Source organism: Dryobates pubescens, chromosome 9 (genome assembly GCF_014839835.1).
Source record: "Dryobates pubescens isolate bDryPub1 chromosome 9, bDryPub1.pri, whole genome shotgun sequence".
Lineage (NCBI taxonomy): Eukaryota > Metazoa > Chordata > Aves > Piciformes > Picidae > Dryobates > Dryobates pubescens.
In genome coordinates, this window is record NC_071620.1 from 16234036 (window position 1) to 16248078 (window position 14043).

Genomic DNA, 14043 nt, shown 5'->3' on the forward strand with positions numbered 1-14043 from the left:
AGAGCTGATGCCAGTCTTGTGTATTGGCAGTGCTCTGTTGTGGGGTTGTGGCTGTTCCATGATACAGCACTATAAACTTGTCAAATATTTTTGAGGATCAAAGCTTGATGAAGTCAGATTGAATGCTGCCACGAGTCAGGTCTTGTACAGCAGGCCAAGGGGAGATAAATTTCTCCCTTCTTCCAGGGACTGTAGGCTCTGTGCTCATAGACGTTTTTATGCTGTGCATCTGTAAAACACCCACCCACGGGGCTGCCTCCTCTCACAAGTCCCTTCCCAGAAAGGAGATGGCACCGATGGAGTAGAGCTGCCCCCTTGTCCTTGTCCTTACAGAGATGCACTCTCCCCACCACGCTCCTGAGTATGCCCATACCTGTCCTTGTTTATAGTGCTGTAGATCAAATCTTACATGCCACATGTGCTTCTGTGAGCTGGAAAGGCCAAGACTTGCCCTAAAAAAATAGTGTGTTTCTCATTTTGTGGGTCAGTAGTCTGCTCCTGGCAGAGCTGGGCAGGTGCAGCTGTGCAGCTCTCTGATGTGCAGTGCAGTATCAGCAATTCCCTCTCCCTTTGGGCAGTCCTTGGGGCTGTCAGATTTTCAACCTAAACCCTCTTGCTGCATGCTTCATGTGACTTTCCTAGTACACATAAGTGATATAACATCCTATGGCTTTTTAACAGCATGTTTGATGTAGGTGGCCAGAGAGATGAGAGAAGAAAATGGATCCAATGCTTTAACGGTAAGAAAAACATTCCCCGCTTTTATTTTGAGCTTATTCTCTGGAGTGTGAGCAGCTTAATACTCACATTCATACACAGGGTGTCCCTAACACAGGAGTCCACTGTCAGAGATACATTCTTGGGGTGGTTTTGGCAGTTTGGGGAGTAATGGCAGTGTTAGCCTGAGGAGTATGTGCTAGGATAACAGAGGTGCTCTTTCCTCTCTCCTTTTTTCCCTTTCTGTGCTCTGCCCAGATGTCACAGCTATCATCTTCGTTGTGGCTTGCAGCAGCTACAACATGGTCATAAGGGAGGACAACAACACAAACAGGCTACGGGAATCCCTGGACCTTTTCAAAAGTATTTGGAATAACAGGTAAAACCCCTCATTTCCCTCACCCTCCCCGCTTCAGCTACAGTTACACTTACAAAATAGGACTTCCCTTACTGTATGCTCAGGTCTTTTATTCAGACAGTGTCCAGGTAGGGCCACAGTACAGGATCGGTGCACAGAGCATTTCACTGCTGCTGCCAGAACTACACAGGGTGTGGGGACAGATGGGAAAGGGCAAGCTCCCTGTGCCAGCTTCCATGGGAGAGGAGAAGGCTCCAATGAGATGTATTGTAGCCTTCCAGTATCTTAAGGGGGCCTTCAGAAAAGTTTGTGAGGGACTTTAAGGGAATGGAATGAAGCTGGAGGTGGGGAGATTCAGGCTGGACGTGAGGAGGTCAAGTTCTTCACCATGAGAGTGGCGAAGCCTTGGGATGGGTTGTCCAGGGAGGTGGTTGAGGCCCCGTCCCTGGAGGTGTTTAAGTCCAGGCTGGATGAGGCTCTGGCCAGCCTGATCTAGTGTGAGGTGTCCCTGCCCATGGCAGGGGGTTTGGAACTAGATGATCCTTGTGGTCCTTTCCAACCCTGACTGATACTATGATGTCAGGTAGTGATAGGACAAATGGAGCAAAACTAGAAGTGGGTAGATTCAGACTGGATGTCAAGAGAAGTTCTTCACCATGAGGGTGGTGAAACACTGGAAGAGCTTGCCCAGGGAGGTGGTGGAAGCCCCATCCCTGGAAGTTTTTAAGGCCAGGCTGGATAGGGCTCTGAGCAACCTGAACTAGTGTGAGGGGACCCTGCCCATGGCAGTGGGGTTGGAACTTGGGGTCCCTTCCAGCCCTGACAATTCTATGATTCTATGAGGGAAGCAAAGGAGACCCCTTCCTGGCATCATTGAGAGTATCCTCCAAACTACGTTTAGTCTCCTCCTCAAATGCAGCAGCAGGAGCAGCAAGCTGTTGGCGTTGCATTTGATTCACCAGCCGGTGCTGCACTGACTACCCACAGGGCAGCCACTCTCGTAGGACTCTTCTCTGAGAGCTGCCTTGTGGGATGATATTGCAGATCTAATTTGATTGTAACTGCCATTAAATCACCGTCCTGCCACCAGTGCATGTAAATCGTAGACCAAATAGCAATCTGGGCCCAAAGTGATGATGCTAACTGGGGAAGAAAAGGAATCTTTTGATTCATCAGCTGTCCTAGAGGCTACCCTAAAAGATGGGATATCTGTGTGGGTGAGCTGTTGGGTAAGACAGTGGCAGCTTTCCAGCCTTTTGGTTCAGCAAAAGCAAACAAAGAAGACAGCAATGTCTGATGTTGGACTGGGTGCTTTTAGGAAATAACCTTTTACTAACCTGATATCAAAAGGGTAATCTGGAAACAAATGTCTGAATATTGATGCCATTGAGCTAGAGATTAGGGACAATCAGGTTGAATGCTTGTGGGCAAGAATTAGAGGGAAGACCGGTAGGGCAGACATCCTGGTTGGAGTCTGTTATAGACCACCCAACCAGGAGGATGATGTCGATGAAGCATTCTATAGACAGCTTAAGGCTGTCTCAAGATCTCCTGACCTTGTCCTTATGGGCGACTTCAACCTGCCTGACATCTGCTGGGATCTCAACACAGCAGAGAGGAGGCAGTCTAGGAGGTTCTTAGACTGCATGGAGGACAGCTTCTTATCCCAGGTGCTGCGTGAGCCTACCAGGGGCAAGGCTATGCTTGACCTCCTCTTCACCAACAGGGAAGGGCTGGTGGGTGATGTGGTGGTCGGAGGCTGTTTAGGGGCCAGTGACCATGAAATAATAGAATTTTCAGTATTCAGTCAAGCTAAGAGGGCCAGCAAGAAGACCTCCACTCTGGACTTCCGGAGGGCGGACTTCAGGTTGCTCAAGGAAACAATTCAGAGGGTTCCTTGGGAGAAAGCCCTTAAAAATAAAGGGGTCCAGGAGGGCTGGACCTGCTTCAAGAAAGAGCTGATGAAGGCTCAGGAGCAGGCTGTGCCAATGTGCCGGAAGAGGAGCAGCCGGGGCAGACGGCCAGCCTGGCTGTGTAATGAACTTTTAATTGAACTAAGGGAAAAAAAGAGGGTGTATCATCTTTGGAAGAAAGGTGAGGCAACCCATGGAATGTTTAAAGAGGTTGCTAGGGCATGTAGGAGGAAAATCAGGGAGGCAAAAGCATATTTGGAACTTAAACTGGCCTCTGATGTGAAGGACAACAAAAAGTCCTTCTATAAATATATTAATAGCAAGAGGAAGGGCAGGGACAACCTCCACTCCTTGGTTGACATAGAAGGAAATGTTGTAACACAGGATGAGGAAAAGGCAGAGGTACTTAACACCTTCTTTACCTCAGTTTTTACTACCTGGAAAGAACGTCTACCAGACAGCTGGCCTGCAGAACTGGCAGAGGGAGCGAGGGAGCTGCATGGTTTCCCTTTGTTCCATGAGCAAGTGATAGGAGCTCTCCTCAGCAGCTTGGACCCCCACAAGTCCATGGGACCAGATGGGATCCATCCTAGGGTGCTGAGAGAGCTGGCAGATGAGCTGGCCAAACCACTCTCCATTATTTTTCATCAGTCCTGGCTCACTGGAGAGATCCCACATGACTGGAAGCTGGCCAACGTGGTACCCATCCACAAGAAGGGCCGGTTGGATGAGCCAGGGAATTACAGGCCTGTCAGCCTGACCTCAGTACCAGGAAAGATTATGGAGCAGGTCATCCTGAGTGCAATCACACAACACTTAGAGGATGGTCAAGGGATCAGGCCCAGCCAGCATGGGTTTAGGAAGGGCAGGTCCTGCCTGACCAACCTGATCTCCTTCTATGATCAGGTGACCCGTCTGGTGGATATGGGGAGGCCTGTGGATGTAGTCTACCTGGACCTCAGCAAGGCCTTTGACACCGTTCCCCATAGCAAGCTCCTGGCCAAGCTGTCAGCCCATGGCTTGGATGGGACCACACTGCGATGGGTTAGGAACTGGCTGGAGGGCCGAGCCCAGAGAGTGGTAGTGAATGGTGCCACATCCAGCTGGCAGCCAGTCACCAGTGGTGTGCCCCAGGGATCAGTACTGGGCCCCATGCTCTTTAACATCTTTATTGATGATCTGGACGAGGGCATCGAGTCCATCATCAGTAAATTTGCTGACGACACCAAGCTGGGCGCAGGAGTTGATCTGCTGGAGGGTAGAGAGGCTCTGCAGAGGGACCTCGACAGGCTGGGCAGATGGGCAGAGTCCAACGGCATGAGATTTAACACATCCAAGTGCCGGGTTCTGCACATTGGCCACAGCAATCCCATGCAGAGCTACAGGCTGGGGTCAGAGTGGCTGGAGAGCAGTCAGGCTGAGAGGGACCTGGGGGTGCTGGTCGACGGTAGACTGAACATGAGCCTGCAGTGTGCCCAGGCAGCTAAGAGGGCCAATGGCATCCTGGCCTGCATCAGGAACAGTGTGGCCAGCAGGAGCAGGGAGGTCATTCTGCCCCTGTACACTGCACTGGTTAGGCCGCACCTTGAGTACTGTGTCCAGTTCTGGGCCCCTCAGTTTAGGAAGGATGTTGACTTGCTGGAACGAGTCCAGAGAAGAGCAATAAAGTTGGTGAGGGGTTTGGAACATAAGCCCTACGAGGAGAGGCTGAGGGAGCTGGGGTTGCTTAGCCTGGAGAAGAGGAGACTCAGGGGTGACCTTATTACTCTCTACAACTACCTGAAGGGAGGTTGTAGACAGACAGATGTTGGTCTCTTCTCCCAGGCAAGCAGTACCAGAACAAGAGGACACAGTCTCAGGCTGCGCCAGGGGAGGTTCAGGCTGGATGTTAGAAAAAAGTTCTATACAGAAAGAGTGATTGCACATTGGAATGGGCTGCCTGGGGAGGTGGTGGAGTCGCCATCACTGGAGGTTTTTAGGAGAAGACTTGACAGGGTGCTTGGTGCTGTGGGTTAGTTGCTTGGGCGGTGTTGGATTGGTTGATGGGTTGGACGCGATGATCTTGAAGGTCTCTTCCAACCTGGTTTATTCTATTCTATATTCTATTCTATTCTATTCTGTATTAGCAATGTCTACTGGGGGGGTTATAACTGTATTTACAGATCCTACACCTGTCCCACCAGCACAGGCACAACCCAGTCAAAACAGTAATTCAGGTCATCTTATTTTTTTATGTTGAAGCATATTCCACACAACCTCCCTCTGTCAAGGCAGGGATAACCAGATCATTTTTTGTGGAAGAGCTGTGTTCCCCTTGGTGAAGGTGTCAGAGATCTAACAGAGCCCTGTGGTTTGTTTTCTGACAGGTGGTTACGGACCATTTCCATCATCCTGTTCTTGAACAAACAGGACATGCTGGCTGAAAAAGTCCTGGCAGGGAAATCAAAAATCGAAGATTACTTTCCTGAATACGCTCATTACACTGTACCCGAGGATGGTAAGGGCTGGCACCACCCAGGGGCTGACATGGCCCAGCCCCTAGTTCCTCTCTCTGTCTCTCAGACACACACACAGTCACAAGCACAGAGCATTCCTCCACACAAATGCTGGTCAGGTAAGGAGTGTGCTGGCAGCGTGTAGCTCAGAGGTACCCCACCGCAGGCAGGGTCTGAAGGGGCTCTGGCTGCTGGAGAGGAAGTGGGGGGCTGCTGCAGAGCACCTGCTTTTCCCTGCTGTGGAGCAGTCCACAACCCCGTGAAAGCAAAGCTGCTGGGCATGTCTCTTCCCTGCCAGATGCTTCTGCCTGTGGTGCTAAACTTCATTAGGGATTTGTTAGACTGATTTTGGAGCCATTCTGCACCCTCCATCACTGCAGATACAGGGGAGAAGCCCAGCAGACCAGCAAGGGAGTTTTTCCTCTTTTGAAAAGAGGAAAACCACAGCAATAAATACAAAGAGAGCTGTGATGATGGAGCCATTATCATGAGTTTGGTTTCTTATCATTTCAAGTAGAATGATTCCTGCACCACAATAGCATCACAACTGAGTAAGCTCTGATATTTACTTCCCAAATATCTCAGCTCTGTGCCTAGCAAAAGTGGTCAAACTTCCACTTTCTGACCACTAGTCTCTGCCTTACCCCAGTGGTGCCCTTGGGGTAGTGCTTACAGCTACCTGTCAGAAAAGGCAGAAAGTCTTCTACTAACCATCAACCACAGCTGAGGTTATGGAAGTTAGGATGGTAAAAGGCTGGAACTTCAGGATTGTGATGCTGAGTTTCAGGTGGATTGGATAAATAATTTGCCATACAACCTGAGTTAACCTGGTATCAGTTTTATAATTTCAGAAGAAATCTTCTGTCACTATCACACAAATTTCTCTCTCCCAAACTGAATAAAGTAGATTTGGGGGTGTCTGAGCAGGCCTTCACAGCAGATACCCAGAGTAATCCAGAATATCCAGACATGAAGCAGTTCTCTGCTTTTAGCCTGTAGTTGTTCATTTATCCCTTAATTTCAGCTGGACTCTGAGATGCTGCTGATGGTGCTGCAGCTCTGTGTTTACCCCTACCAAGAGTGAAAAAATGTGCACCCATACTCTGACTTCCTTTCCTTACCATATTGTGTTTTTCATCTGATACTAATAGGACTGGGGGAATGGAGCCAAGCTAGAGGAGGGTAGGTTTATATTAGGCATTAGGAAGAGCTTCTTCACCATAAGAGTGGTGAGATACTGGAACAGGTTGACCACAGAGGTTGTGGAAGCCCCATCCTTGGAAGTTTTTAAGGCCAGGCTGGATGTGGCTTTGGGCAACCTGATCTAGTGGAAAGTGTCTCTGTCCGTGGCAGTGGGGTTAGAAGTAGATGATCCTTGAGGTGGCTTCCAATCCTGACAATTCTGTGATTTGGTGCCTTAGATGAAGAAAGGTCACACTGAAGGGAAATTAGTAGATTTTCTCTTCACTGTGTTGGTTTTTATACTTAAATATAGTTGTTAACATGGCCTAGATAGAGATAAATCCATCTGATGACAGTCAGTACTGACCAGTGAGTCTCCACTCACCCAGAATTTAATCTAGAGCCCCTTGATGTGGCTCTGTTTAAATATTCAGCTGATTTGGGCCTGGAAATAAAATATATTCTAAAAGATCTTGTAATGCTGTCATTTTTTGCAGTGCAATCTTGGACTAACCATTTTTAACCCCAGATTCTTGCCTGCAGAAGCTTTATTCAGGGGATGCTGTTCTGCTACAGAAACTGAAGAGCTCAGCTGCCTTTTCTAGTCGTATTTTCTGGTAGAAGTTAAACCCTAACTCCCACTTGGTTTGTATCTACATGAACAAACTTGTGGATGTGAGTAAGCTTCTTTATGATAGGACTGATGACACTGCTGCAACGATTCCAGCAATTTTCAGGCTCCTGAAATCTGTTACATGCATAGCCAGGTTTCACAGCCTCCTTCCATTTCAGAATTAGCTATCAGCAATCTCCTGTGGCTATTTAACATTTTAATTCCTGTGCTGAAGGGCTACTTCTTACTTACTAGATCTTTTTATTCTGACAAATAGATGATTGTTTGCTTTTCGTGTTTCTGATGTCATTTGTTTTTTAATTGAACAGCAACACCAGATGCAGGAGAAGATCCCAAAGTCACAAGAGCCAAGTTCTTCATTCGGGATGAGTTTCTAGTGAGTAATTTTGATCTTCTGTGTAGTTCTATCATAGGAAACATTGGCAGATGGCACAGTTTATTTAGGGAAAACTGATGGGGTTTTGCAGAAAGCTAGCAGGAAAGGAGAGTGTCTGGCAATTCCCTAATTCTTTTCAGCTGCCCAACTTACAGAACCTTCCCCAGGGCTTGCACATTTTTATGCCCATTTTATATGAAGTCACTTGTCCTGCAGAGTGTCACATGCCAGTGCTAGTGCTGAGCTGGTAGGTGCCCCATCCCTGGAAACATTCCAGGTCCTGTTGGATGGAGCAGCCTGATCTCATTGAAGATGTCTCTGCTAACTGCAGCGGGGTTGGACTAGATGACCTTTAAAGGTCCCTTCCAACCCAGTGCATTCTGTGATTCCTCCCAGGGCTTTGGCAGTGGTCATCTGGCAAGAGGGAATGAACAAAAAAGCTGATTTTATCCTTACATGAGATTTCTGTTGCGCCACTCAAGAGGTTTGCCTCACCTTGGGACTGGTGTCGTGGCCCTGCTTGAGCAATCATAAACTTTTTGTCTAGTGCCGGTCCAGCTCGATTCACTGAACCTCTACTATTCACCAGCCAGGTTGCTTGTGCTAAATGCTTTTTTATATCACTAGACAATCTTACAATTAAGGTTTCCTCCAAAGTGGAGCTGAAGAGGTGGTGTCTAAATTTCACAGACAGAAGCACTTATCAGGCAGATGATAACATCCCAGCACTGCAATGAGAAACAGGGGACTTAGTCCAGTGTCACCTACAGCTTCACTCCTATGGAGCCATTCCAACAGTGCAAAGCAGTAATGGGGACCAGAACTAAAGCCCAGTGCTCTCTGCTTCTTGTCCTGCTGGTATAAACTGTAAAGGGATGTTCAAGAGAACAACCTTAATCATTAGAATTAAGGATTTTAAAGTCATTTTACATTTACAGGTATTGTTAGAATTTGCAGCTGTTGATGCAGCAAGGAAGGAAGAAGCAATTAGTTGTGTGCACACTTTGGGGATTCCCATTCACCACACTAACCTTGCAGTTCATGAGGAAAAAGAGCAGACTGTGCTGCACTGAGTTACCCCAGAGCCAATTTAAAGCCAGGTCTCTCAGTAAAGCTGAAACATTGTGAAGCAGGTAACAGTGTCCAGGTTGGAAGAAGGATCCAGTAGACCCAAATTAGGGGAAAACTAGGGGGAACCTGCCCATCTGTGCCTGTTTGCATTATTGCAAAGCAGAGGGAAGACAAGGTCCTTACCTGCCATGGCTCAGTGGCGTTACAGAAAGAGGTCATCTACAAAGCAAGTAGAAAGGGGGAGGGTTGTAGGCATTGCAGCCACCTAAGACCCTACCATGTGGCTGCAGCTGTGGGTGCTGGGGGGCAGGAGAAACATTTGGTCTGGGCCAGCACCCACCAGTAACTGGGCAGTCCCTGAGACATGAGCATGGGACTGAAAAGGGGCCAGAGCGGCTTCCCCCTTCCCTGCAACAAGTATAGGCCTAGCAGAGAGCATCTCCTCCATGAGCAATGTCCATGTGTCTCTCTCCTGGCTTTGTTTAAAGGAAGGAACAAAGGGGACAGGGGAAGCTCAGCATGCAAAATAGGGACGTCCTTAGTCCTCTGATGTCCTTAGCCAGCTGGAAGGAAGAAAAGGTGTCTTACTTGCTACCTTCAGCCTTCTAGGCTCTGCTTTGTGTGTTTCTTTCCAAGTTTTTCATTTCCTTGCCCCACTCTGTTCAGTTTTCAGACAGGATTCAGAGAAATCTGGGGTTTACTCCTTTATAGTTTCATTGTGATTCCTACTGTGTCAGTGGCTCTGCATAAGGTGTGGATATGTGTGAGCATCACCACTATGGTGTGGACACCAGTGCTGGCAAATTTAAAGCATGTAATTGGAGCAGTTTGAGGAAGCTAGCTAACCTGACAACTATTGCTACACAGTAAGATGTGAGAGTTAAGAAGGCAAAATATATCAGCCCCTGCTTTAGGCTGGAAAAGACCTTTAAGATTGTCAAGGCCAACTATTAACCCAGCCCCACCAAGTCCTCTCCTAAACCAAGTCCCTTAGCACCACATCAGCAAACTCCTGGCCAAACTGTCAGCCCATGGCCTGGAGAGGAGCACTCTGTGCTGGGTTAGGAACTGGCTGGAAGGACAAGCCCAGAGTGGTGGTGAATGGTGCCACATCCAGCTGGCAGCCAGTCACTAGTGGTGTGCCCCAGGGATCAGTACTGGGCCCCATCCTGTTCAATATCTTTACTGATGATCTGGACAAGGAGATAGAGTTCATCATCAGTAAATTTGCAGATGACACCAAGCTGCGAGCAGGTGTTGATCTGTTAGGAGAGCTCTGCAGAGGGACCTTGACAGGCTGGACAGATGGGCAGAGTCCAAGGGCATGGATTTAACACATCTAAGTGCTGGGTTCTGCACATTGGCCACAACAACCCCATGCAGAGCTACAGGCTGGAGTCAGAGTGGCTGGAGAGCGGCCAGGCAGAAAAGGACCTGGGGGTACTGGTTAGCAGTAGGCTGAACATGAGGCAGCAGTGTGCCCAGGTGGCCAAGAAGGCCAATGGCATCCTGGCCTGCTTCAAGAATAGTGTGGCCAGCAGGAGCAGGGAAGTCATTGTGCCCCTGTGCTCAGCACTGGTTAGGCCACACCTTGAGTCCTGTGTCCAGTTCTGGGCCCCTCAGTTTAGGAAAGATGTTGACTTGCTGGAATGTGTCCAGAGAAGGGCAACAAAGCTGGGGAGGGGTTTGGAGCACAGCCCTGTGAGGAGAGGCTGAGGGAGCTGGGGTTGCTTAGCCTGGAGAAGAGGAGGCTCAGGGGAGACCTTCTTGCTGTCTACAACTACCTGAAGGGTGGTTATAGCCAGGTGGGGGTTGGTGTCTCCTTCCAGATAACCAGCACCAGAACAAGAGGACACAGTCTCAAGATGTGCCAGGGAAGGTTTAGGCTGGATGTTAGGAAGAAGTTCTTCATAGAGTGAGTGATTGGCCATTGGAATGGGCTGCCCAGGAAGGCGGTGGAGTCACCATCACTGGAAGTGTTTCAAAAGAGACTGGATGGGGCGCTTGGTGCCATGGTTTAGTTGATTAGATGGTGTTGGGTGATGGTTGGATTCGATGATCTCAAAGGTCTTTTCTTTAATTCTTTATTCTGTGTTCTAACACATTTTTTAACTCTGTCTGGGGGTGGTGATGCCACCACTTCCCTTTCAGCCTGTTTCAGGGCTTGACAACCCTCTCAAGGAAGAAATCTTTCCTGATGTCTAAAATAAGCATCTTGAGGTCATTTCCTCTCATCCTGTCACTTGTTACTAGGGAAAAGCAACCAACCCTTACCTGGCTCCACCCTCCTTTCAGGGAGCTGTAGAAAGCAAGAGTTTCCTCAGCCCCTCCTCACAAAACCTGTTCTCCAGACCCTTCCTCAGCTTCATTGCTCTTCTCTGGGCCTATTCTAGCACCTCGATGTCTGTCGTGTAGTGAGAGCCCCAAAACGGAGCCGAGTACTGGAGGTATGGCCTCTCCAGTGCTGAGCAGAGTGGGACAGTGTATCTAGAATAGATTTATATTAACCACAGAGACAGATTTCATTGGGTTGTAAGGGAACTTCAAAATCATCTTGTCCAGCTCCCCAGCAGTCAGCAGGGACACCTCCAACTAGATCAGGCTGCCCTCAGCCACATGAAGGCTGCTCTTGGATGTCTCCCAGGGACAGGACCTCAACCACATCCCTGAGTAGCCTGTTCCATTATTTCAGCACTCTCACTGTAAAGAACTTTCTCCTGATGTCCAACCTAACGCTACCCTGCTCCAGTTTCAAACCGTTGCCCCTTGTCCTATCACCACAAGCCCTTCTAAACAGTCCCCCCCCAGCTTTCCTGTTGGTCCCCTTCAGATATCTAAATGCTGCTATAAGGTCTCCCTGAAGCCTTCTCTTTTCCAGGCAGAACAGTCCCAACTCTTTCAGCCTGTCTTCAGTCCTGCAGTGATGCAGAACAGAAATGGGGGGGAATGTGGGCAGCGCAGTTAAATGTATTTGAGGATCCGGGGGAACTGCAATAGATAATCAGGGGTGAAGTGAAGCCAAAGCTAGGTTAGCAACCTAAAAGGCTGTGCAGTAGCCTCGTGAGAATTAACCTCCATGTGGTCTGATGTTTGCTGTTCTTTGCCACTACTGGCTTCACACCCAGGAGTTTCTCAGCTTACTGCTGCTGGTTTAAAACAAGAGTTCAAAAATTTACCACATGGTGGCACCAGAATGGAAGAGAACTCATTCCTGGGACATCTGCATGGCAGACTGCAGTGCTGCCAGCAGCACAGAGATGTGCAAATGGTAACAGCTTGTGCAAACAGTGGTCACAGAATCGTTAAGGTTGGAAAAGACTTCTGAGATCGTTAAGTCCAACCATCAACCCAGCACTGCGATGCCCACTAAACCGTGTCCTGAAGTGCTATGTCCACACGTTTCTTGAACGCCTCCAGGGACGGGGACTCCACCACCTCCCTGGGCTGCTTGTTCCAACACCTCACATCTCTTTCAGGAAAGAAATGTGCCTAATACCCAACCTATATCTGTCCTGGTGCAACTTGAGGCCATTTCCTCTCATCACTAGTTACTCAGGAGAAGAGACCAACACCCACCTCACTACAACCTTCTGGCATCAGTGACTTAGAAAGCAGTAATAGTCCAACCCCTCCACAGCATCCATAACTGGTTTTAATCTCCATTTCAAGTTTGTGATTCATATTGGACCAGACCACAGACCTCCCTTCTTTGTGTTTGTTTAATGATTCTATGATTCTGTGATTCTTACAGATGCCTTCTTATAGCCTATAGCTGCCTTGCAGCACCTGAAAGGATCCTACAGGAAGGCTGGAGAGGGAATTTTCATAAGGGTGTCTAGCAATAGGACAAGGGGGAATGGTTTGAAGCTGAGGGAAAGTAGGTTCAAACTGGATCTTAGGAAGTTCTTCACTGTGAGGGTGGCGAGACTCTGGAACAGGTTGCCCAGAAAGGTTGTGGGCGTCTCCTCCCTCAGGGTGTTTAAGACCAGGTTGGACAAGGCCTTGAGCAGCCAGGTCTAGTTGAGATGCATCCCAACCCATGGAGGGGTTTGGAGTAGATGTTGTAAGGGACCTCAGAGATCCTAAGCCATTCTATGGTTCTGTGTCCAGAATGTCCCACATTGTTTGACACTCCTTCAGCCTGTAGACAGCCACGATGTGGAAGCTGCTGGTGGGACCCTGCTGACCCTTGCTCTTTGCCCTGACAGAGGATAAGCACGGCGAGCGGGGATGGCCGGCACTACTGCTACCCACACTTCACCTGCGCCGTGGACACAGAAAACATCCGCAGGGTGTTCAACGACTGCCGGGACATCATTCAGAGGATGCACCTCCGCCAGTATGAACTCTTGTGAGGGGGCTCACCATGGAACCTGTGGTTTTAAATCCTTTGCTCCTTACTCTTTCTCTTGATACTACCCAGCACAGGGTGGAGGAATACACAATAGAAATGTCTCTTCACTTTGTTTACTTTAATTATTTCACCTTAAAAGCTGATTCGAAGCAAGTTTGGGTTGGGATTTTTGTTTGGGGTGTTGGAGATTTTTTTTTCCCTTCATGCTTTTTTTTGGGGGGACTATTTTTGTGGGGTTTTTGTTGGGGGTTTTTTTTGACATGCCACTTCTTTGTCATTCCACTAAAGAGAGAAAAAAGAAAAAGAAAAAAAAAGCCCTTTGGCTACCTCTGTTCTCTTAGGCTTTGTTCTTTTTGGTGGTTTGGGTTTTTTTTAACTGCACGTGATCTGCTAAATTTTTCCCAGCAGGTTAACGTCATTTCAAACTGGTATGTCAGCCGGACGACACTAAAGTCATAGCTAGCCCTCTCTGTGGGTTTTCTTTTTACCATGACATTGAAGAGTTACTTGATGGGTGAGGGAAACAACAACAAAAACCAAACCATGAAACAAACAAAACAACAACAAAGATGAATGCACTTTGTATCAGGTTATGAAATACTGTTGAGGAAGTAGACAACACAATGTAGCAGCACCACAATATTTATTACTCTGTCACAGTTTTTAGCATTTCTGAGTTGCAGGTCAACGGATAAAGTGACCTCCTCTTTTAAGCCGTGACTGGCACAGGAAGTAGAGTAGATGGTGATGGTGATGAGAGGAACAGTAAAGACAAAAGCAATTTTGCTGGGGTTTTGGAGCTAAAGTGTCTCTGCACACCTCAGGCGTTGGAATTACAGCTACTTTTCAGCCTTGTTGCATCTAGGCAGCGAATCGACCGCCCTCACTTACCTTTGTTTGTGCTGTCCACAAATGATGCTTTGAGTTCAGATCATTCTCGGAC

General features: G+C 48.2%; 1 protein-coding gene across 2 annotated transcripts in view; it reads left to right on the forward strand.

The window, feature by feature from the left end:
• The window catches only part of GNAL (G protein subunit alpha L), a 231519-nt gene extending 218179 nt beyond the window's left edge, over positions 1-13340 (forward strand). Inside the window, exons 8-12 of one of the 2 annotated variants that reach the window (XM_054164121.1) lie at positions 682-740; positions 976-1096; positions 5355-5485; positions 7608-7675; positions 12955-13340. In XM_054164121.1, the coding sequence (XP_054020096.1) occupies positions 682-740; positions 976-1096; positions 5355-5485; positions 7608-7675; positions 12955-13101 (526 nt within the window). In that variant the 3' untranslated portion in view covers positions 13102-13340. The remainder of the gene's footprint in view (positions 1-681; positions 741-975; positions 1097-5354; positions 5486-7607; positions 7676-12954) is intronic. The other variant, XM_054164123.1, reaches the window with a different exon arrangement.
• Positions 13341-14043: the final 703 nt, after the last annotated feature.